The 21,715-nt window shown below is 44.9% G+C and overlaps 1 protein-coding gene and 2 long non-coding RNA genes across 4 annotated transcripts in view; 1 reads left to right on the forward strand and 2 right to left on the reverse strand.

The window, feature by feature from the left end:
• Positions 1 to 21,715, forward strand: part of LOC127928185 (disintegrin and metalloproteinase domain-containing protein 9-like) — a 46,716-nt gene that overhangs the window by 15,275 nt on the left and 9,726 nt on the right. Inside the window, exons 11-15 of the mRNA XM_052515320.1 lie at positions 5,303 to 5,433; positions 8,069 to 8,240; positions 15,968 to 16,057; positions 16,293 to 16,488; positions 17,449 to 17,557. Of these exons, the coding sequence (XP_052371280.1) occupies positions 5,303 to 5,433; positions 8,069 to 8,240; positions 15,968 to 16,057; positions 16,293 to 16,488; positions 17,449 to 17,557 (698 nt within the window). The remainder of the gene's footprint in view (positions 1 to 5,302; positions 5,434 to 8,068; positions 8,241 to 15,967; positions 16,058 to 16,292; positions 16,489 to 17,448; positions 17,558 to 21,715) is intronic.
• Positions 1,875 to 2,587, reverse strand: LOC127928179 (uncharacterized). Its single transcript, XR_008130803.1, has 3 exons — positions 2,499 to 2,587; positions 2,228 to 2,328; positions 1,875 to 2,153 (listed from the first exon to the last, which is right to left on the reverse strand). It is a non-coding gene; the product is annotated as an uncharacterized LOC127928179 (long non-coding RNA).
• LOC127928180 (uncharacterized) lies at positions 8,250 to 9,066 on the reverse strand. Of its 2 annotated transcripts, XR_008130804.1 has the most exons (4): positions 8,660 to 9,066; positions 8,531 to 8,566; positions 8,395 to 8,424; positions 8,250 to 8,301 (listed from the first exon to the last, which is right to left on the reverse strand). It is a non-coding gene; the product is annotated as an uncharacterized LOC127928180 (long non-coding RNA). The 2 variants fall into 2 exon arrangements; XR_008130805.1 differs by lacking the exon at positions 8,395 to 8,424 and having other exon boundaries at positions 8,250 to 8,309.

Below are 21,715 nucleotides of genomic sequence, written 5' to 3' on the forward strand. Positions count from 1 at the left end.
AGTAGGTGTAGTATTCACCAGTAGGTATATAGTATTCACCATTAGGTGTAGTATTCACCAGTAGGTGTATGTAGTATTCATCGGTAGGTGTATGTAGTATTCATCGGTAGGTGTATGTAGTATTCATCGGTAGGTGTGTATAGTATTCATCGGTAGGTGTATAGTATTCACCGGTAGGTGTGTATAGTATTCATCGGTAGGTGTATATAGTATTCACCGGTAGGTGTGTAGTATTCACCGGTAGGTGTATAGTATTCACCGGTAGGTGTATAGTATTCACCGGTAGGTGTATAGTATTCACCGGTAGGTGTATAGTATTCACCGGTAGGTGTATAGTATTCACCGGTAGGTGTATAGTATTCACCGGTAGGTGTGTACAGTATCCACCGGTAGGTGTGTGTAGTATCCACCGGTAGGTGTGTAGTATCCACCGGTAGGTGTATAGTATCCACCGGTAGGTGTATAGTATCCACCGGTAGGTGTATAGTATCCACCGGTAGGTGTACAGTATCCACCGGTAGGTGTATGTAGTATCCACCGGTAGGTGTGTGTAGTATTCACCGGTAGGTGTGTGTAGTATTCACCGGTAGGCGTGTGTAGTATTCACCGGTAGGTGTATGTAGTATTCACCACTAGGTGTAGTATTCACCGGTAGGTGTATGTAGTATTCACCGGTAGGTGTATGTAGTATTCACCGGTAGGTGTATGTAGTATTCACCGGTAGGTGTATGTAGTATTCACCGGTAGGCGTATGTAGTATTCACCGGTAGGCGTGTGTAGTATTCACCGGTAGGCGTGTGTAGTATTCACCGGTAGGTGTATGTAGTATTCACCACTAGGTGTAGTATTCACCGGTAGGTGTATGTAGTATTCACCGGTAGGTGTATGTAGTATTCACCGGTAGGTGTATGTAGTATTCACCGGTAGGTGTATGTAGTATTCACCGGTAGGTGTATGTAGTATTCACCGGTAGGTGTATGTAGTATTCACCGGTAGGTGTATGTAGTATTCACCCGTAGGTGTATGTAGTATTCACCCGTAGGTGTATGTAGTATTCACCCGTAGGTGTATGTAGTATTCACCCGTAGGTGTGTGTAGTATTCACCGGTAGGTGTATGTAGTATTCACCGGTAGGTGTGTGTAGTATTCACCGGTAGGTGTATGTAGTATTCACCGGTAGGTGTGTGTAGTATTCACCGGTAGGTGTGTGTAGTATTCACCGGTAGGTGTGTGTAGTATTCACCGGTAGGCGTGTGTAGTATTCACCGGTAGGCGTATGTAGTATTCACCGGTAGGCGTGTGTAGTATTCACCGGTAGGCGTGTGTAGTATTCACCGGTAGGCGTGTGTAGTATTCACCGGTAGGCGTGTGTAGTATTCACCGGTAGGCGTGTGTAGTATTCACCGGTAGGCGTATGTAGTATTCACCGGTAGGCGTATGTAGTATTCACCGGTAGGCGTATGTAGTATTCACCGGTAGGCGTATGTAGTATTCATCGGTAGGCGTATGTAGTATTCATCGGTAGGCGTATGTAGTATTCATCGGTAGGCGTATGTAGTATTCATCGGTAGGCGTATGTAGTATTCATCGGTAGGTGGCGTATGTAGTATTCATCGGTAGGTGTAACATGTAGGTGTATGTATTCACCGGTAGGTGTACCTAGCAGATTAATCATTGTAAGGTGTATAGGTAGCAGACTAATCATTGTATAGACGGGACCCTAACACCTAGCAGATTAATCATTGTAACCTAGAGACTAATCAGACAGGACCCTAACACCTAGCAGACTAATCATTGTAACCTAACCTAGCAGAGATCATTGGACAGGACCCTAACACCTAGCAGACTAATCATTGTAACCTTGAGAGAGACAGGACCCTAACACCTAGCAGACTAATCATTGTAACCTAGACAGGACCCTAACACCTAGCAGACTAATCATTGTAACCTAGACAGGACCCTAACACCTAGCAGACTAATCATTGTAACCTAGACAGGACCCTAACACCTAGCAGACTAATCATTGTAACCTAGACAGGACCCTAACACCTAGCAGACTAATCATTGTAACCTAGACAGGACCCTAACACCTAGCAGACTAATCATTGTAACCTAGACAGGACCCTAACACCTAGCAGACTAATCATTGTAACCTAGACAGGACCCTAACACCTAGCAGACTAATCATAACCTTGAGAGAGACAGGACCCTAACACCTAGCAGTAACCTAGACAGGACCCTAACACCTAGCAGACTAATCATTGTAACCTAGACAGGACCCTAACACCTAGCAGACTAATCATTGTAACCTAGACAGGACCCTAACACCTAGCAGACTAATCATTGTAACCTAGACAGGACCCTAACACCTAGCAGACTAATCATTGTAACCTAGACAGGACCCTAACACCTAGCAGACTCATCATTGTAACCTAGACAGGACCCTAACACCTAGCAGACTAATCATTGTAACCTTGAGAGAGACAGGACCCTAACACCTAGCAGACTAATCATTGTAACCTAGACAGGACCCTAACACCTAGCAGACTAATCATTGTAACCTTGACAGGACCCTAACACCTAGCAGACTAATCATTGTAACCTTGAGAGAGACTGGACCCTAACACCTAGCAGACTAATCATTGTAACCTTGAGAGAGACTGGACCCTAACACCTAGCAGACTAATCATTGTAACCTAGACGGGACCCTAACACCTAGCAGACTAATCATTGTAACCTAGACAGGACCCTAACACCAAGCAGACTAATCATTGTAACCTTGAGAGAGACTGGACCCTAACACCTAGCAGACTAATCATTGTAACCTAGACAGGACCCTAACACCTAGCAGACTCATCATTGTAACCTAGACGGGACCCTAACACCTAGCAGACTAATCATTGTAACCTAGCCAGCTAGTACCGTCTGAGGCTGTGGTTGTTAGTGTTGTGAAGTCGTGTCAGCCACCTGATAGGTCTAGATTATTCATGAGTCAGATGTAGAAGACAATAGTGCAGTTTCTCAGACACACCATGATACTATAATAGGGAATAGGGCTCTGGTCTATAGTAGTACCACTATATAGGGAATAGGGCTCTGGTCTATAGTAGTACCACTATATAGGGAATAGGGCTCTGGTCTATAGTAGTGCACTATATAGGGAATAGGGCTCTGGTCTATAGTAGTGCACTATATAGGGAATAGGGCTCTGGTCTATAGTAGTGCCACTATATAGGGAATAGGGCTCTGGTCTATAGTAGTGTTCTATATAGGGAATAGGGCTCTGGTCTATAGTAGTGCACTATATAGGGAATAGGGCTCTGGTCTATAGTCGTGCACTATATATAGGGAATAGGGCTCTGGTCTATAGTAGTGCCACTATATAGGGAATAGGGCTCTGGTCTATAGTAGTGCCACTATATAGGGAATAGGGCTCTGGTCTATAGTAGTGTTCTATATAGGGAATAGGGCTCTGGTCTATAGTAGTGTTCTATATAGGGAATAGGGCTCTGGTCTATAGTAGTGCCACTATATAGGGAATAGGGCTCTGGTCTATAGTAGTGTTCTATATAGGGAATAGGGCTCTGGTCTATAGTAGTGCACTATATAGGGAATAGGGCTCTGGTCTATAGTAGTGTTCTATATAGGGAATAGGGCTCTGGTCTATAGTAGTGTTCTATATAGGGAATAGGGCTCTGGTCAACAGTAGTGTTCTATATAGGGAATAGGGCTCTGGTCTATAGTAGTGCACTATATAGGGAATAGGGCTCTGGTCTATAGTAGTGCACTATGTAGGGAATAGGGCTCTGGTCTAGAGTAGTGCACTATGTAGGGAATAGGGCTCTGGTCTATAGTAGTACCACTATATAGGGAATAGGGCTCTGGTCTAGAGTAGTGCACTATGTAGGGAATAGGGCTCTGGTCTATAGTAGTACCACTATATAGGGAATAGGGCTCTGGTCTATAGTCGTGCACTATATATAGGGAATAGGGCTCTGGTCTATAGTAGTGCCACTATATAGGGAATAGGGCTCTGGTCTATAGTAGTGCACTATATAGGGAATAGGGCTCTGGTCTAGAGTAGTGCACTATGTAGGGAATAGGGCTCTGGTCTATAGTAGTGCACTATATAGGGAATAGGGCTCTGGTCTATAGTAGTGCACTATATAGGGAATAGGGCTCTGGTCTAGAGTAGTGCACTATGTAGGGAATAGGGCTCTGGTCTATAGTAGTGCACTATATAGGGAATAGGGCTCTGGTCTATAGTAGTACCACTATATAGGGAATAGGGCTCTGGTCTATAGTAGTACCACTATATAGGGAATAGGGCTCTGGTCTATAGTAGTGCACTATGTAGGGAATAGGGCTCTGGTCTATAGTAGTGCACTATATAGGGAATAGGGCTCTGGTCTATAGTAGTGCACTATATAGGGAATAGGGCTCTGGTCTAGAGTAGTGCACTATGTAGGGAATAGGGCTCTGGTCTATAGTAGTGCACTATATAGGGAATAGGGCTCTGGTCTATAGTAGTACCACTATATAGGGAATAGGGCTCTGGTCTATAGTAGTACCACTATATAGGGAATAGGGCTCTGGTCTAGAGTAGTGCACTATGTAGGGAATAGGGCTCTGGTCTATAGTAGTACCACTATATAGGGAATAGGGCTCTGGTCTATAGTCGTGCACTATATATAGGGAATAGGGCTCTGGTCTATAGTGCCACTATATAGGGAATAGGGCTCTGGTCTATAGTAGTGCACTATAACAGAAATAGGGTGCCATTTTAGGATTCATCTCAGGAGTTAATCTGCTATGCAAATGTAAACAGGTAAAACCAGTCCACGATGACGAAGCACAGTGTCTTTGTGTCATTCCACAGATTCTTCTTCGTGTCGTAATGTGACGTGTGTAATCCCATGTTCCAAAGGCTCCTGCTAACATTTTATAGTATTCAGAGTATTTTATAGTAGTCAGAGTATTTTATAGTAGTCAGAGTATTTTATAGTATTCAGAGTATTTTATAGTATTCAGAGCATGTTATAGTATTCAGAGCATGTTATAGTATTCAGAGCATGTTATAGTATTCAGAGCATGTTATAGTATTCAGAGCATGTTATAGTATTCAGAGCATGTTATAGTATTCAGAGCATGTTATAGTATTCAGAGTGTCCTTTTGTGTTTTTGGTTTAAATCAATTGTCATTTTCTCCTTTAAACATATATATATATATATATATATATATATATATATATATATATTTATTTTATCCATTCCACATCTGAACAGTCTTCTATATCCACAGTATAGTGGTGACAATCTGGGCTACGTCTCTACTGTCGTGGCCCACGAGATGGGCCATAACCTGGGCATGAATCACGACGACAGCCGCTGTAGCTGTAATGGAGGGAGCTGTATCATGGCTGCCTCGGCAACGTAAGTAAAGTACTGGCCTCGACTGTCATCGCCACAAAAAAACTAAAATCTCAGAGGCCATCTGCTATTCAACCTGTTTGTTGAACTATATTAACTGTGAGGTTGCCACTGTATTGGTCAACATTATTTACACTCACCTGCTGAGTTAATTTTTTATTTTATTTGACCTTAATTTAACTTGGCAAGTCAGTTATGAACAAATTCTTATTTTCAATGACTGCCTAGGAACAGTGGTTAACTGGTCTAGGAACAGTGGGTTAACTGGTCTAGGAACAGTGGGTTAACTGGTCTAGGAACAGTGGGTTAACTGCCTGTTCAGGGGCAGAACGACAGATTTGTACCTTGTCAGCTCGGGGGTTTGAACTTGCAACCTTCCGGTTACTAGTCCAACGCTCTAACCACTAGGCTACCCTGCCGCCCCACTATATATACAAAAGTATGTGGACACCCCTTCAAATTAGTGGATCTGGTTCATTCGGGCCCACACCCATTGCTGACAAGTGTATAAAATCTAGCACACTGCCATGTAATCGCCATAGACAAACATTGGCAGCAGAATGGTCTTACTGTAGAGCTCTGTGACTTTCAACGTGGCACCGTCATAGGATGCCACCTTTCCAACAAGACAGTTTGTCAAATTTCTTCCCTGCTAGAGCTGCCCCGGTCAACTGTAAGTGCTGTTATTGTGAAGTGGAAACGTCTAGGAGCAAAAATGGCTCAGCCACGAAGTGGTAGGCCACACAAGCTGCCAGAACGGGACTGCAGAGTGCTGGGGCAAGTAGAGCGTAAATATAGTCTGTCCTCGTTTGCGACAGTCATTACAGAGTTCACAACTGCCTCTGGAAGCAACGTCAGCACAAGATGTGTTCATCAAGAGCTTCATGAAATGAGTTTCCGTGGCCGAACAGCCGCACACAAGCCTAAGATCACCATGAGCAATGCCAAGCGTCGGCTGGAGTGGTGTGGAGCTCACCACCGTTGGACTCTGGAGCGTTCTCTGAATCACGCTTTTCCATCTGGCAGTCAGACGGACAAATCTGGGTTTGGTGCCAGGAGAACGCTCCCTGCCCCAATGCATAGTGCCAACTGTAAAGTTTGGTGGAGGAGGAATAATGGTCTGTTTTTCATGGTTCAGGCCCCTTAGTTCCAGTGAAGGGAAATCTTAACGCTACAGCATACAAAGACATTCTAGATGATTCTGTGCTTCCAACTTTGTGGCAACAGTTTGGGGAAGGCCCTTCCTGTTTCAGCATGACAATGCCCCCCGTGCACAAAGCGAGGTCCATACAGAAATGATTTATCGAGATCTGTGTGGAAGAACTTGACTGGCCTGCACAGAGCCCTGACCTCAACCCCATCGATCACCTTTGGAATGAATTGGAACGAATCAAGCCGACTGTGAGCCAGGCCTAATCATCCAAACTCGGTGCCTGACCTCACTAATACTGACGTGGCTGAATGGAAGCAAGTACATACAATGTTCCAACATCTAGTGGAAAGCCTTCCCAGAAGAGTGGAGGCTGTTATAGCATTAATGTTCCTACATCTAGTGGAAAGCCTTCCCAGAAGAGTGGAGGCTGTTATAGCAGCAATGTTCCAACATCTAGTGGAAAGCCTTCCCAGAAGAGTGGAGGCTGTTATAGCATTAATGTTCCTACATCTAGAGGAAAGCCTTCCCAGAACAGTGGAGGCTGTTATAGCAGCAATGTTCCAACATCTAGTGGAAAGCCTTCCCAGAAGAGTGGAGGCTGTTACAGCAGCAATGTTCCAACATCTAGTGGAAAGCCTTCCCAGAAGAGTGGAGGCTGTTATAGCATTAATGTTCCTACATCTAGTGGAAAGCCTTCCTAGAAGAGTGGAGGCTGTTATAGCAGCAATGTACCAACATCTAGTGGAAAGCCTTCCCAGAAGAGTGGAGGCTGTTATAGCAGCAATGTTCCAACGTCTAGTGGAAAGCCTTCCCAGAAGAGTGGAGGCTGTTATAGCAGCAATGTTCCAACATCTAGTGGAAAGCCTTCCCAGAAGAGTGGAGGCTGTTATAGCAGCAATGTTCCAACATCTAGTGGAAAACCTTCCCAGAAGAGTGGAGGCTGTTATAGCAGCAATGTTCCAACATCTAGTGGAAAGCCTTCCCAGAAGAGTGGAGGCTGTTACAGCAGCAATGTTCCAACATCTAGTGGAAAGCCTTCCCAGAAGAGTGGAGGCTGTTACAGCAGCAATGTTCCAACATCTAGTGGAAAGCCTTCCCAGAAGAGTGGAGGCTGTTATAGCATTAATGTTCCAACATCTAGTGGAAAGCCTTCCCAGAAGAGTGGAGGCTGTTATAGCAGCAATGTTCCAACATCTAGTGGAAAGCCTTCCCAGAAGAGTGGAGGCTGTTATAGCAGCAATGTTCCTACATCTAGTGGAAAGCCTTCCCAGAAGAGTGGAGGCTGTTATAGCAGCAAAGAGGGACCAACTCCATATTAATGCCCATGGTTTTGGAATGAGATGTTTGACGAGCAGGTGTCCACATACTTTTGCCCATATTGATAAGTGTATGTCTCATAGAAATGGAGTCATTGATTGTGACTGATTTGAATGATTCCATCGGTTTGGTATTCATGTACAGCGTCGTCTGTCTTCCCCTCCCCAGTGGATCCACCCTCTTCAGTGACTGTAGTGCCTCTGACTTTGAGCGTCTGGTCCTGCGTGGAGGAGGGGTGTGTCTGTTGAACCAGCCCTCCCAGTCCAACATCGTCTCTGTGGCTAAATGTGGCAACGGCATGTTAGAGGAAGGAGAGGACTGTGACTGTGGAACACCCCAGGTACTGTCTGTCCTTACCTGTCTTCCTGTCTGTCCTTACCTGTCTTCCTGTCTGTCCTTACCTGTCTTCCTGTCTGTCCTGGGTGCCTCAACGGCATGTTAGAGGAAAGAGAGGACTGTGACTGTGGAACACCCCAGGTACTGTCTGTCCTTACCTGTCTTCCTGTCTGTCCTTACCTGTCTTCCTGTCTGTCCTGGGTGCCTCAACGGCATGTTAGAGGAAGGAGAGGACTGTGACTGTGGAACACCCCAGGTACTGTCTGACTCACCTGTCTTCCTGTCTGTCCTTACCTGTCTGTCCTTACCTGTCTTCCTGTCTGTCCTTACCTGTCTTCCTGTCTGTCCTGGGTGCCTCAACGGCATGTTAGAGGAAAGAGAGGACTGTGACTGTGGAACACCCCAGGTACTGTCTGTCCTTACCTGTCTTCCTGTCTGTCCTTACCTGTCTTCCTGTCTGTCCTTACCTGTCTTCCTGTCTGTCCTTACCTGTCTTCCTGTCTGTCCTTACCTGTCTTCCTGTCTGTCCTTACCTGTCTTCCTGTCTGTCCTTACCTGTCTTCCTGTCTGTCCTCACCTGTCTTCCTGTCTGTCCTGTAGACATGGTGCCTCACTCATGATTCTAGTGGGACAAAGTTACACATTGAATGGCTCTCTATTATGCCTGATTCATTGATTCACTCACACATTGAATGGCTCTCTATTATGCCTGATTCACTCACACATTGAATGGCTCTCTATTATGCCTGATTCATTGATTCACTCACACATTGAATGGCTCTCTATTATGCCTGATTCACTCACACATTGAATGGCTCTCTATTATGCCTGATTCATTGATTCACTCACACATTGAATGGCTCTCTATTATGTCTGATTCACTCACACATTGAATGGCTCTCTATTATGCTTGATTCATTGATTTCACACATTGAATGGCTCTCTATTATGCCTGATTCATTGATTCACTCACACATTGAATGGCTCTCTATTATGCCTGATTTCACTCACACATTGAATGGCTCTCTATTATGCCTGATTCATTGATTCACTCACACATTGAATGGCTCTCTATTATGCCTGATTCATTGATTCACTCACACATTGAATGGCTCTCTATTATGATTCTGATTCACTCACACATTGAATGGCTCTCTATTATGCTTGATTCATTGATTCACTCACACATTGAATGGCTCTCTATTATGCCTGATTCATTGATTCACTCACACATTGAATGGCTCTCTATTATGCCTGATTCACTCACACATTGAATGGCTCTCTATTATGCCTGATTTCACTCACACATTGAATGGCTCTCTATTATGCCTGATTCATTGATTCACTCACACATTGAATGGCTCTCTATTATGCCTGATTCATTGATTCACTCACACATTGAATGGCTCTCTATTATGCCTGATTCATTGATTCACTCACACATTGAATGGCTCTCTATTATGCCTGATTCATTGATTCACTCACACATTGAATGGCTCTCTATTATGCCTGATTCATTGATTCACTCACACATTGAATGGCTCTCTATTATGCCTGATTCATTGATTCACTCACACATTGAATGGCTCTCTATTATGCCTGATTCATTGATTCACTCACACATTGAATGGCTCTCTATTATGTCTGATTCATTGATTCACTCACACATTGAATGGCTCTCTATTATGCTGATTCATTGATTCACTCACACATTGAATGGCTCTCTATTATGCCTGATTCATTGATTCACTCACACATTGAATGGCTCTCTATTATGCCTGATTCACTCACACATTGAATGGCTCTCTATTATGTCTGATTCATTGATTCACTCACACATTGAATGGCTCTCTATTATGCATTGATTCACTCACACATTGAATGGCTCTCTATTATGCCTGATTCATTGATTCACTCACACATTGAATGGCTCTCTATTATGCCTGATTCACTCACACATTGAATGGCTCTCTATTATGCCTGATTCACTCACACATTGAATGGCTCTCTATTATGCCTGATTTCACACATTGAATGGCTCTCTATTATGCCTGATTCACTCACACATTGAATGGCTCTCTATTATGCCTGATTCACTGATTCACTCACACATTGAATGGCTCTCTATTATGCCTGATTCATTGATTCACTCACACATTGAATGGCTCTCTATTATGCCTGATTCATTGATTCACTCACACATTGAATGGCTCTCTATTATGCCTGATTCATTGATTCACTCACACATTGAATGGCTCTCTATTATGCCTGATTCGTTGATTCACTCACACATTGAATGGCTCTCTATTATGTCTGATTCACTGATTCACTCACACATTGAATGGCTCTCTATTATGCCTGATTCACTGATTCACTCACACATTGAATGGCTCTCTATTATGATTCACCATTGAATTCACTCACTCACACATTGAATGGCTCTCTATTATGCCTGATTCATTGATTCACTCACACATTGAATGGCTCTCTATTATGCCTGATTCATTGATTCACTCACACATTGAATGGCTCTCTATTATGCCTGATTCATTGATTCACTCACACATTGAATGGCTCTCTATTATGTCTGATTCATTGATTCACTCACACATTGATTGATGATGTATAATTGATCCAGAATGATTTAATATGTATAATATTTCTAATGTTACTTTGTGTTAATGGAATCTTTGGCTGAGTGTTGTATTTTGGATTCATTAAGGATCCCCATTAGTTCCTGCCAAGGCAGCAGCTACTCTTCCTGGGGTTTATTATGGATCCCCATTAGTTCCTGCCAAGGCAGCAGCTACTCTTCCTGGGGTTTATTATGGATCCCCATTAGTTCCTGTCAAGGCAGCAGCTACTCTTCCTGGGGTTTATTATGGATCCCCATTAGTTCCTGTCAAGGCAGCAGCTACTCTTCCTGGGGTTTATTATGGATCCCCATTAGTTCCTGTCAAGGCAGCAGCTACTCTTCCTGGGGTTTATTATGGATCCCCATTAGTTCCTGCCAAGGCAGCAGCTACTCTTCCTGGGGTTTATTATGGATCCCCATTAGTTCCTGCCAAGGCAGCAGCTACTCTTCCTGGGGTTTATTATGGATCCCCATTAGTTCCTGCCAAGGCAGCAGCTACTCTTCCTGGGGTTTATTATGGATCCCCATTAGTTCCTGCCAAGGCAGCAGCTACTCTTCCTGGGGTTTATTATGGATCCTCATTAGTTCCTGCCAAGGCAGCAGCTACTCATCCTGGGGTTTATTATGGATCCCCATTAGTTCCTGCCAAGGCAGCAGCTACTCTTCCTGGGGTTTATTATGGATCCCCATTAGTTCCTGTCAAGGCAGCAGCTACTCTTCCTGGGGTTTATTATGGATCCCCATTAGTTCCTGCCAAGGCAGCAGCTACTCTTCCTGGGGTTTATTATGGATCCCCATTAGTTCCTGCCAAGGCAGCAGCTACTCTTCCTGGGGTTTATTATGGATCCCCATTAGTTCCTGCCAAGGCAGCAGCTACTCTTCCTGGGGTTTATTATGGATCCTCATTAGTTCCTGCCAAGGCAGCAGCTACTCCTCCTGGGGTTTATTATGGATCCCCATTAGTTCCTGCCAAGGCAGCAGCTACTCTTCCTGGGGTTTATTATGGATCCCCGTTAGTTCCTGCCAAGGCAGCAGCTACTCTTCCTGGGGTTTATTGTGGATCTCCATTAGTTCCTGCCAAGGCAGCAGCTACTCTTCCTGGGGTTTATTATGGATCCTCATTAGTTCCTGCCAAGGCAGCAGCTACTCATCCTGGGGTTTATTATGGATCCCCATTAGTTCCTGCCAAGGCAGCAGCTACTCTTCCTGGTGTTTGTTATGGATCCCCATTAGTTCCTGTCAAGGCAGCAGCTACTCATCCTGGGGTTTATTATGGATCCCCATTAGTTCCTGTCAAGGCAGCAGCTACTCTTCCTGGGGTTTATTACGGATCCCCATTAGTTCCTGCCAAGGCAGCAGCTACTCTTCCTGGGGTTTATTATGGATCCTCATTAGTTCCTGCCAAGGCAGCAGCTACTCTTCCTGGTGTTTGTTATGGATCCCCATTAGTTCCTGTCAAGGCAGCAGCTACTCATCCTGGGGTTTATTATGGATCCCCATTAGTTCCTGTCAAGGCAGCAGCTACTCTTCCTGGGGTTTATTACGGCTCCCCATTAGTTCCTGCCAAGGCAGCAGCTACTCTTCCTGGGGTTTATTATGGATCCTCATTAGTTCCTGCCAAGGCAGCAGCTACTCCTCCTGGGGTTTATTATGGATCCCCATTAGTTCCTGCCAAGGCAGCAGCTACTCTTCCTGGGGTTTATTATGGATCCTCATTAGTTCCTGCCAAGGCAGCAGCTACTCTTCCTGGGGTTTATTATGGATCCCCATTAGTTCCTGCCAAGGCAGCAGCTACTCTTCCTGGGGTTTATTATGGATCCTCATTAGTTCCTGCCAAGGCAGCAGCTACTCTTCCTGGGGTTTATTATGGATCCTCATTAGTTCCTGCCAAGGCAGCAGCTACTCTTCCTGGGGTTTATTATGGATCCCCATTAGTTCCTGCCAAGGCAGCAGCTACTCTTCCTGGGGTTTATTATGGATCCTCATTAGTTCCTGCCAAGGCAGCAGCTACTCATCCTGGGGTTTATTATGGATCCCCATTAGTTCCTGCCAAGGCAGCAGCTACTCTTCCTGGGGTTTATTATGGATCCCCATTAGTTCCTGTCAAGGCAGCAGCTACTCATCCTGGGGTTTATTATGGATCCCCATTAGTTCCTGCCAAGGCAGCAGCTATTCTTCCTGGAGTTTATTATGGATCCCCATTAGTTCCTGCCAAGGCAGCAGCTACTCTTCCTGGGGTTTATTATGGATCCCCATTAGTTCCTACCAAGGCAGCAGCTACTCTTCCTGGGGTTTATTATGGATCCCCATTAGTTCCTGCCAAGGCAGCAGCTACTCTTCCTGGGGTTTATTATGGATCCCCATTAGTTCCTGCCAAGGCAGCAGCTACTCTTCCTGGGGTTTATTATGGATCCCCATTAGTTCCTGCCGAGGCGGCAGCAGCTACTCTTCCTGGGGTTTATTATGGATCCCCATTAGTTCCTGCCAATGCAGCAGCTACTCTTCCTGGGGTTTATTATGGATCCACATTAGTTCCTGCCAAGGCAGCAGCTACTCTTCCTGGGGTTTATTATGGATCCCCATTAGTTCCTGCCGAGGCGGCAGCAGCTACTCTTCCTGGGGTTTATTATGGATCCCCATTAGTTCCTGCCAAGGCAGCAGCTACTCTTCCTGGGGTTTATTATGGATCCACATTAGTTCCTGCCAAGGCAGCAGCTACTCTTCCTGGGGTTTATTATGGATCCCCATTAGTTCCCGCCAAGGCAGCAGCTACTCTTCCTGGGGTTTATTATGGATCCCCGTTAGTTCCTGCCAAGGCAGCAGCTACTCTTCCTGGGGTTTATTATGGATCCCCGTTAGTTCCTGCCAAGGCAGCAGCTACTCTTCCTGGGGTTTATTGTGGATCCCCGTTAGTTCCTGCCAAGGCAGCAGCTACTCTTCATGGGGTTTATTGTGGATCCCCGTTAGTTCCTGCCAAGGCAGCAGCTACTCTTCCTGGGGTCTAGTATGGATCCCCATTAGTTCCTGCCAAGGCAGCAGCTACTCTTCCTGGGGTTTATTATGGATCCCCATTAGTTCCTGCCAAGGCAGCAGCTACTGTACCTGAGGTCCAACAACATTAAGGCAGTTAAATATAATTAAACATTTGCATTTCAACAGATTTCACAACACATTATGTGTCCACTAAGGCCACTACTTTACAGTTCAAAGTGTGTGTTCTCTAAGGCCACTACTTTACAGTACAAAGTGTGTGTTCTCCCAGTCCCACTGTTTCATAAGGTGTATTTTTGCCTGTTTAAAAACAAATCTGATTCTACTGCTGCATCAGTTACCTTATGTGGAATAGAGTTCCATGTAGTCATGGCTCTATGTAGTACTGTGCACCTCGCATAGTCTGTTCTGGACTTGGGGACTGTGAAGAGACCTCTGGTGGCATGTCTTGTGGGGTATGCGTGGGTGTCTGAGCCGTGTGCCAGCAGTTCAAACAGACATGTCAATGCTTCTTACAAATACAAGTAGTGATGAAGTCAATCTCTCCTCTACATTGAGCCAGGGCATATGATTAATATTAGCTCTCCGTGTCCATCCATGGGCCAGCCGTGCTGCCCTGTTCTGAGACAGCTGTAATTTCCCATGTCCTTCTTTGTGGCACCTGACCACACGACTGGACAGTAGTCCAGGTGCCACAAAACTCAGGCCTGCAAAGGCAGAACAGTGCTTTATTATGGACAGACTTCTCCCCATCTTCGCTACTGTTGCATCAATATGTTTTCACCATGACTGTTCACAATCCAGCGTTACTCCAAGCAGTTTAGTCACCTCAACTTGCTCAACTTCCACATTCATTACAGGCTTTTGGTGAGGTTTAGGGTTTAGTGAATGATTTGTCCCAAATACTATCAGCTTATTTATATTGCCACCCATTCTTAAACTGACTGCAGCTCTTATTGCAGTGATTTCACTTGCTGTGGTCACTGACGTGCACAATAATGAGTCATCATAGACGAACACAGCATTTTCTCAGGGCCAATGGCAGCTCATTAGTAAAGATTGAACAAAGCAAGGGGCCTAGACAGCTGCCCTGGGGAATGCCTGACTCTACCAGGATTATGTTGGCTTCCGTTAAAGAACACCCTCTGGGTTCTGTTAGACAGGTAACTCTTTATCCACAATATAGCAAGTGGTGTAAAGCCATAACACAGATGTTTTTCCAACAGCAGATTATGACCGATAATGTCAGAAGCTGGACTGAAAAAAACATCCCCCACAATCTGTTAATTTTCAATTTCTCTCAGCCATTCAGTCATTTGTGCAAGTACTATGCTTGTTGAATGCCCTTCCTTATAATTGTGCTGAAAATGTTAACTTGTTTACAGTGAACTAGCATTGTATCTGTGCTGTTCAGTGTTGCAGTGATTTCACTTGCTGTGGTCGCTGACGTTTATAACATTAAGTCATCATAGCATTGTATCTGCTAAAAACAATATCCCCAAAAGTTTACTAAGGGTTGGTAACAGGCTGATTGGTTGGCTGTTTGAGCCAGTAAAGGGTGCTTTGCTATTTTTTTATATTTTTATTTGACCTTTATTTAACCAGGCAAGTCAGTTAAGAACACATTCTTATTTTCAATGACGGCCTGGGAACAGACAGACAGGAGAGGGAAACTGGTCTAGGAACAGTGGGTTAACTGCCTGTTCAGGGGCAGAACAGGCAGTTGTCAGCTCGGGGGTTTGAACTCGCAACCTTCCGGTTACTAGTCCAACGCTCTAACCACTAGGCTACGCTGCCGCCCCTATTCTTGGGTAGCGGAATGACTTTTGCTTCCCTCCAGGCCTGGGGGCATACACTTCCCTGTAAGGCTTAGATTGAAGATATGGAAAATAGGAGTGGCAATATCGTTCAATATTATCCTCAGTCATTTTACATAAAAAATGTCAGACTCAGGTAGCTTGTCATGGTTGATGGACAACACTTTTTAAAGAATTCAAAATTACAATGCATGTATTTTATAATTTGGTCAGTTATCCATGGATGTGTATAGGTTCAGAATTTAGTTTTTGACATTCCTAAGTTTACTAATCTTGACGATGTTGCAGGAATGTACCAATAAGTGCTGTGACGCGGCCACCTGTAAGTTGACCTGGGGATCAGCCTGCGCTCAGGGAGGCTGCTGCAAGGACTGCAAGGTTAGTCCAGCTGCTGTCGGTCTTCAAAACCGTATGGATTAGGCGCTCCCCAAAACGGACAGCAAATCAAGGATTTTCAATTAAAGCAGTTTGAAGGTGGGGGAGGGCCTAGGATTGTGTTGAGCTATTTCGTCAGAGGTTTCAACTTGGGAGGTGTCAACTTTTGATTTTAATAATGAAAACCGATTTTGAAAATTAATGTTTCTCCGGCCTAATTTCTTTCCAATTTTTTCAGATCAGCGTGTCAGGGACACCGTGCAGGGGATCTGTCAACTCATGCGACCTCCCAGAATACTGCAACGGCTCCGCCTCCTTCTGTCCATCAGACTTCTATATCATGGATGGGCTTCTCTGTGAGAACAACGCGGCGTACTGTTATGAGGGCCGCTGCCAGACCTACGACTACCAATGCAAACATCTTTTTGAAACAGGTACAAAATAAACATATTTATATATTTTATTTGTATTTTCTATATTTTATTTGTATTTTCTATATTTAATTTTGATTTTATATATTTTATTTTATTTTTTATATTATTTGATTTTAATTTTATATATTTAATTACATTTTAATATTCTATATTTTATTTTCTGTTTAATTTTAATTTTCTTTATTTGTATTTTTTATAATATTTTAATTCTATATATTTTATTTTAATTTTATATTTTATTTTAATTTTCTATATTTTATACATTGTATTTTAATTTTATATATTTTATTTTTATTTTCTATATTTTTTTATTTTCTATATTTTATACATTTTATTTTAGTTTAATTTTATATATTTTTATTTTCTATATTTTATACATTTTATTTTAATTTTATACATTTGATTTAATTTTACATATTTTATTTTTATTTTCTATATTTTCTATGTTTTATACATTTAATTTTAATTTTATATATTTGATTAAATTTTAATATTCTATATTTTATTTTCTGTTTAATTTTAATTTTCTATATTTGTATTTTTTATATTATTTTAATTTTCTATATTTTATTTTTATTTTATATATTTTATTTTTATTTTGTATATTTTATACATTTTATTTTATTTTAATTTGATATATTTTATTTTTATTTTCTATATTTTATTTTTATTTTCTATATTTTATATATTTGATTTAATTTTATATATTTTATTTTTATTTTCTATATTTTATACATTTTATTTTATTTTAATTTTATATATTTGATTTAATTTTATATATTTTATTTTTATTTTCTATATTTTATACATTTAATTTAATTTTAATTTTATATATTTGATTCGATTTTTATTTTATATATTTGAATCAAGAAAGTAACTGTGACCTGACTGTTAATATTTTCCTTCTTTTATTTCTTAAGTCTGAAATGTTAAATGTTTTGATTTATTTATTCTTCCCAGGTGCAAGCAAAGCAGCAGACATCTGCTTTCAGACGGCGAATCTAAAGGGGGATGCGTTTGGGAACTGTGGAATGACGGCGTCTGGGACCTATGTGAAATGTAGTTTGGCGTAAGTGATCTGAATTTGTCATCGCCATTCATAATTGACGAAAAAGTAAGATGAGAAATGTTTCATTACTGTTAAGTTTTAGAACATCTACTCATTCCAGGGTTTTTCTTCATTTTTACTATTTTCTATATTCTACTCCGGGGCGGAGTGTAGAGCCCAGCCCCCCCGGGGCGGAGTGTAGAGCCCAGCCCCCCCGGGGCGGAGTGTAGAGCCCAGCCCCCCCGGGGCGGAGTGTAGAGCAACTGACTCCCTCCCTGTCTCCACTGTGTTACTACTGACTCCCTCCCTGTCTCCACTGTGTTACTACTGACTCCCTCCCTGTCTCCACTGTGTTACTACTGACTCCCTCCCTGTCTCCACTGTGTTACTACTGACTCCCTCCCTGTCTCCACTGTGTTACTACTGACTCCCTCCCTGTCTCCACTGTGTTACTACTGACTCCCTCCCTGTCTCCACTGTGTTACTACTGACTCCCTCCCTGTCTCCACTGTGTTACTACTGACTCCCTCCCTGTCTCCACTGTGTTACTACTGACTCCCTGTCTCCACTGTGTTACTACTGACTCCCTGTCTCCACTGTGTTACTACTGACTCCCTGTCTCCACTGTGTTACTACTGACTCCCTCCCTGTCTCCACTGTGTTACTACTGACTCCCTCCCTGTCTCCACTGTGTTACTACTGACTCCCTCCCTGTCTCCACTGTGTTACTACTGACTCCCTGTCCCACTGTGTTACTACTGACTCCCTCCCTGTCTCCACTGTGTTACTACTGACTCCCTCCCTGTCTCCACTGTGTTACTACTGACTCCCTCCCTGTCTCCACTGTGTTACTACTGACTCCCTCCCTGTCTCCACTGTGTTACTACTGACTCCCTCCCTGTCTCCACTGTGTTACTACTGACTCCCTCCCCGTCTCCACTGTGTTACTACTGACTCCCTCCCTGTCTCCACTGTGTTACTACTGACTCCCTCCCTGTCTCCACTGTGTTACTACTGACTCCCTCCCCGTCTCCACTGTGTTACTACTGACTCCCTCCCCGTCTCCACTGTGTTACTACTGACTCCCTCCCTGTCTCCACTGTGTTACTACTGACTCCCTCCCCACTGTGTTACTACTGACTCCCTCCACTGTGTTACTACTGACTCCTCTCCACTGTGTTAATACTGACTCCCTCCCTGTCTGACTGTGTTACTACTGACTCCCCGTCTCCACTGTGTTACTACTGACTCCTCCCCGTCTCCACTGTGTTACTACTGACTCCCTCTCCACTGTGTTACTACTGACTCCCTCCCTGTCTCCACTGTGTTACTACTGACTCCTCCCTGTCTCCACTGTGTTACTACTGACTCCCCTCCCCTGTCTCCACTGTGTTACTACTGACTCCTCCCTGTCTCCACTGTGTTACTACTGACTCCCCTCCCCTGTCTCCACTGTGTTACTACTGACTCCTCCCTGTCTCCACTGTGTTACTACTGACTCCCTCCCTGTCTCCACTGTGTTACTACTGACTCCTCCCTGTCTCCACTGTGTTACTACTGACTCCCTCCCTGTCTCCACTGTGTTACTACTGACTCCCTCCCTGTCTCCACTGTGTTACTACTGACTCCCTCCCCTGTCTCCACTGTGTTACTACTGACTCCCTCCCTGTCTCCACTGTGTTACTACTGACTCCCTCCCTGTCTCCACTGTGTTACTACTGACTCCCCCTCCCTGTGTTACTACTGACTCCTCCCTGTCTCCACTGTGTTACTACTGACTCCTCCCCGTCTCCACTGTGTTACTACTGACTCCCTCCCTGTCTCCACTGTGTTACTACTGACTCCTCCCCGTCTCCACTGTGTTACTACTGACTCCCTCCCTGTGTTACTACTGACTCCCTCCCTGTCTCCACTGTGTTACTACTGACTCCCCCTCCCTGTGTTACTACTGACTCCTCCCTGTCTCCACTGTGTTACTACTGACTCCCTCCCTGTGTTACTACTGACTCCCTCCCTGTCTCCACTGTGTTACTACTGACTCCCTCCCTGTGTTACTACTGACTCCTCCCTGTCTCCACTGTGTTACTACTGACTCCCTCCCCGTCTCCACTGTGTTACTACTGACTCCCCTCCCTGTGTTACTACTGACTCCCTCCCTGTCTCCACTGTGTTACTACTGACTCCCTCCCTGTCTCCACTGTGTTACTACTGACTCCCTCCCTGTCTCCACTGTGTTACTACTGACTCCTCCCTGTCTCCACTGTGTTACTACTGACTCCCTCCCTGTCTCCACTGTGTTACTACTGACTCCCTCCCCGTCTCCACTGTGTTACTACTGACTCCTCCCGTCTCCACTGTGTTACTACTGACTCCCTCCCTGTCTCCACTGTGTTCCTACTGACTCCCTCCCTGTCTCCACTGTGTTACTACTGACTCCCTCCCTGTCTCCACTGTGTTACTACTGACTCCCTCCCCGTCTCCACTGTGTTACTACTGACTCCTCCTCCCTGTGTTACTACTGACTCCCTCCCCGTCTCCACTGTGTTACTACTGACTCCCTCCCCGTCTCCACTGTGTTACTACTGACTCCTCCCCGTCTCCACTGTGTTACTACTGACTCCCTCCCGTGTTACTACTGACTCCCTCCCTGTCTCCACTGTGTTACTACCGACTCCCTCCCTGTCTCCACTGTGTTACTACCGACTCCCTCCCCGTCTCCACTGTGTTACTACTGACTCCCTCCCTGTGTTACTACTGACTCCCTCCCTGTGTTACTACTGACTCCCTCCCTGTCTCCACTGTGTTACTACTGACTCCCTCCCTGTCTCCACTGTGTTACTACTGACTCCTCCCTGTCTCCACTGTGTTACTACTGACTCCCTCCCCGTCTCCACTGTGTTACTACTGACTCCCTCCCCGTCTCCACTGTGTTACTACTGACTCCCTCCCGTCTCCACTGTGTTACTACTGACTCCCTCCCTGTCTCCACTGTGTTACTACTGACTCCCTCCCTGTCTCCACTGTGTTACTACTGACTCCCTCCCTGTCTCCACTGTGTTACTACTGACTCCCTCCCCGTCTCCACTGTGTTACTACTGACTCCCTCCCCGTCTCCACTGTGTTACTACTGACTCCCTCCCTGTCTCCACTGTGTTACTACTGACTCCCTCCCTGTCTCCACTGTGTTACTACTGACTCCCTCCCCGTCTCCACTGTGTTACTACTGACTCCCTCCCTGTCTCCACTGTGTTACTACTGACTCCCTCCCCACTGTGTTACTACTGACTCCCTCCCCACTGTGTTACTACTGACTCCTCCCCGTCTCCACTGTGTTACTACTGACTCCTCCCTGTCTCCACTGTGTTACTACTGACTCCTCCCTGTCTCCACTGTGTTACTACTGACTCCCTCCCCGTCTCCACTGTGTTACTACTGACTCCCTCCCTGTCTCCACTGTGTTACTACTGACTCCCTCCCCACTGTGTTACTACTGACTCCCTCCCTGTCTCCACCCCCTTCCCCGTCTCCACTGTGTTACTACTGACTCCTCCCTGTCTCCACTGTGTTACTACTGACTCCTCCCTGTCTCCACTGTGTTACTACTGACTCCCTCCCTGTCTCCACTGTGTTACTACTGACTCCCTCCCCGTCTCCACTGTGTTACTACTGACTCCCTCCCTGTGTTACTACTGACTACCTCCCTGTCTCCACTGTGTTACTACTGACTCCTCCCCGTCTCCACTGTGTTACTACTGACTCCCTCCCCGTCTCCACTGTGTTACTACTGACTCCCTCCCTGTCTCCACTGTGTTACTACTGACTCCTCCCTGTCTCCACTGTGTTACTACTGACTCCCTCCCTGTCTCCACTGTGTTACTACTGACTCCTCCCTGTCTCCACTGTGTTACTACTGACTCCTCCCTGTCTCCACTGTGTTACTACTGACTCCTCCCTGTCTCCACTGTGTTACTACTGACTCCCTCCCTGTCTCCACTGTGTTACTACTGACTCCCTCCCTGTCTCCACTGTGTTACTACTGACTCCCTCCCTGTCTCCACTGTGTTACTACTGACTCCCTCCCCGTCTCCACTGTGTTACTACTGACTCCCTCCCTGTCTCCACTGTGTTACTACTGACTCCCTCCCTGTCTCCACTGTGTTACTACTGACTCCCTCCCTG

The sequence above is a fragment of the Oncorhynchus keta genome, unplaced genomic scaffold, assembly GCF_023373465.1.
Source record: "Oncorhynchus keta strain PuntledgeMale-10-30-2019 unplaced genomic scaffold, Oket_V2 Un_scaffold_22585_pilon_pilon, whole genome shotgun sequence".
Lineage (NCBI taxonomy): Eukaryota > Metazoa > Chordata > Actinopteri > Salmoniformes > Salmonidae > Oncorhynchus > Oncorhynchus keta.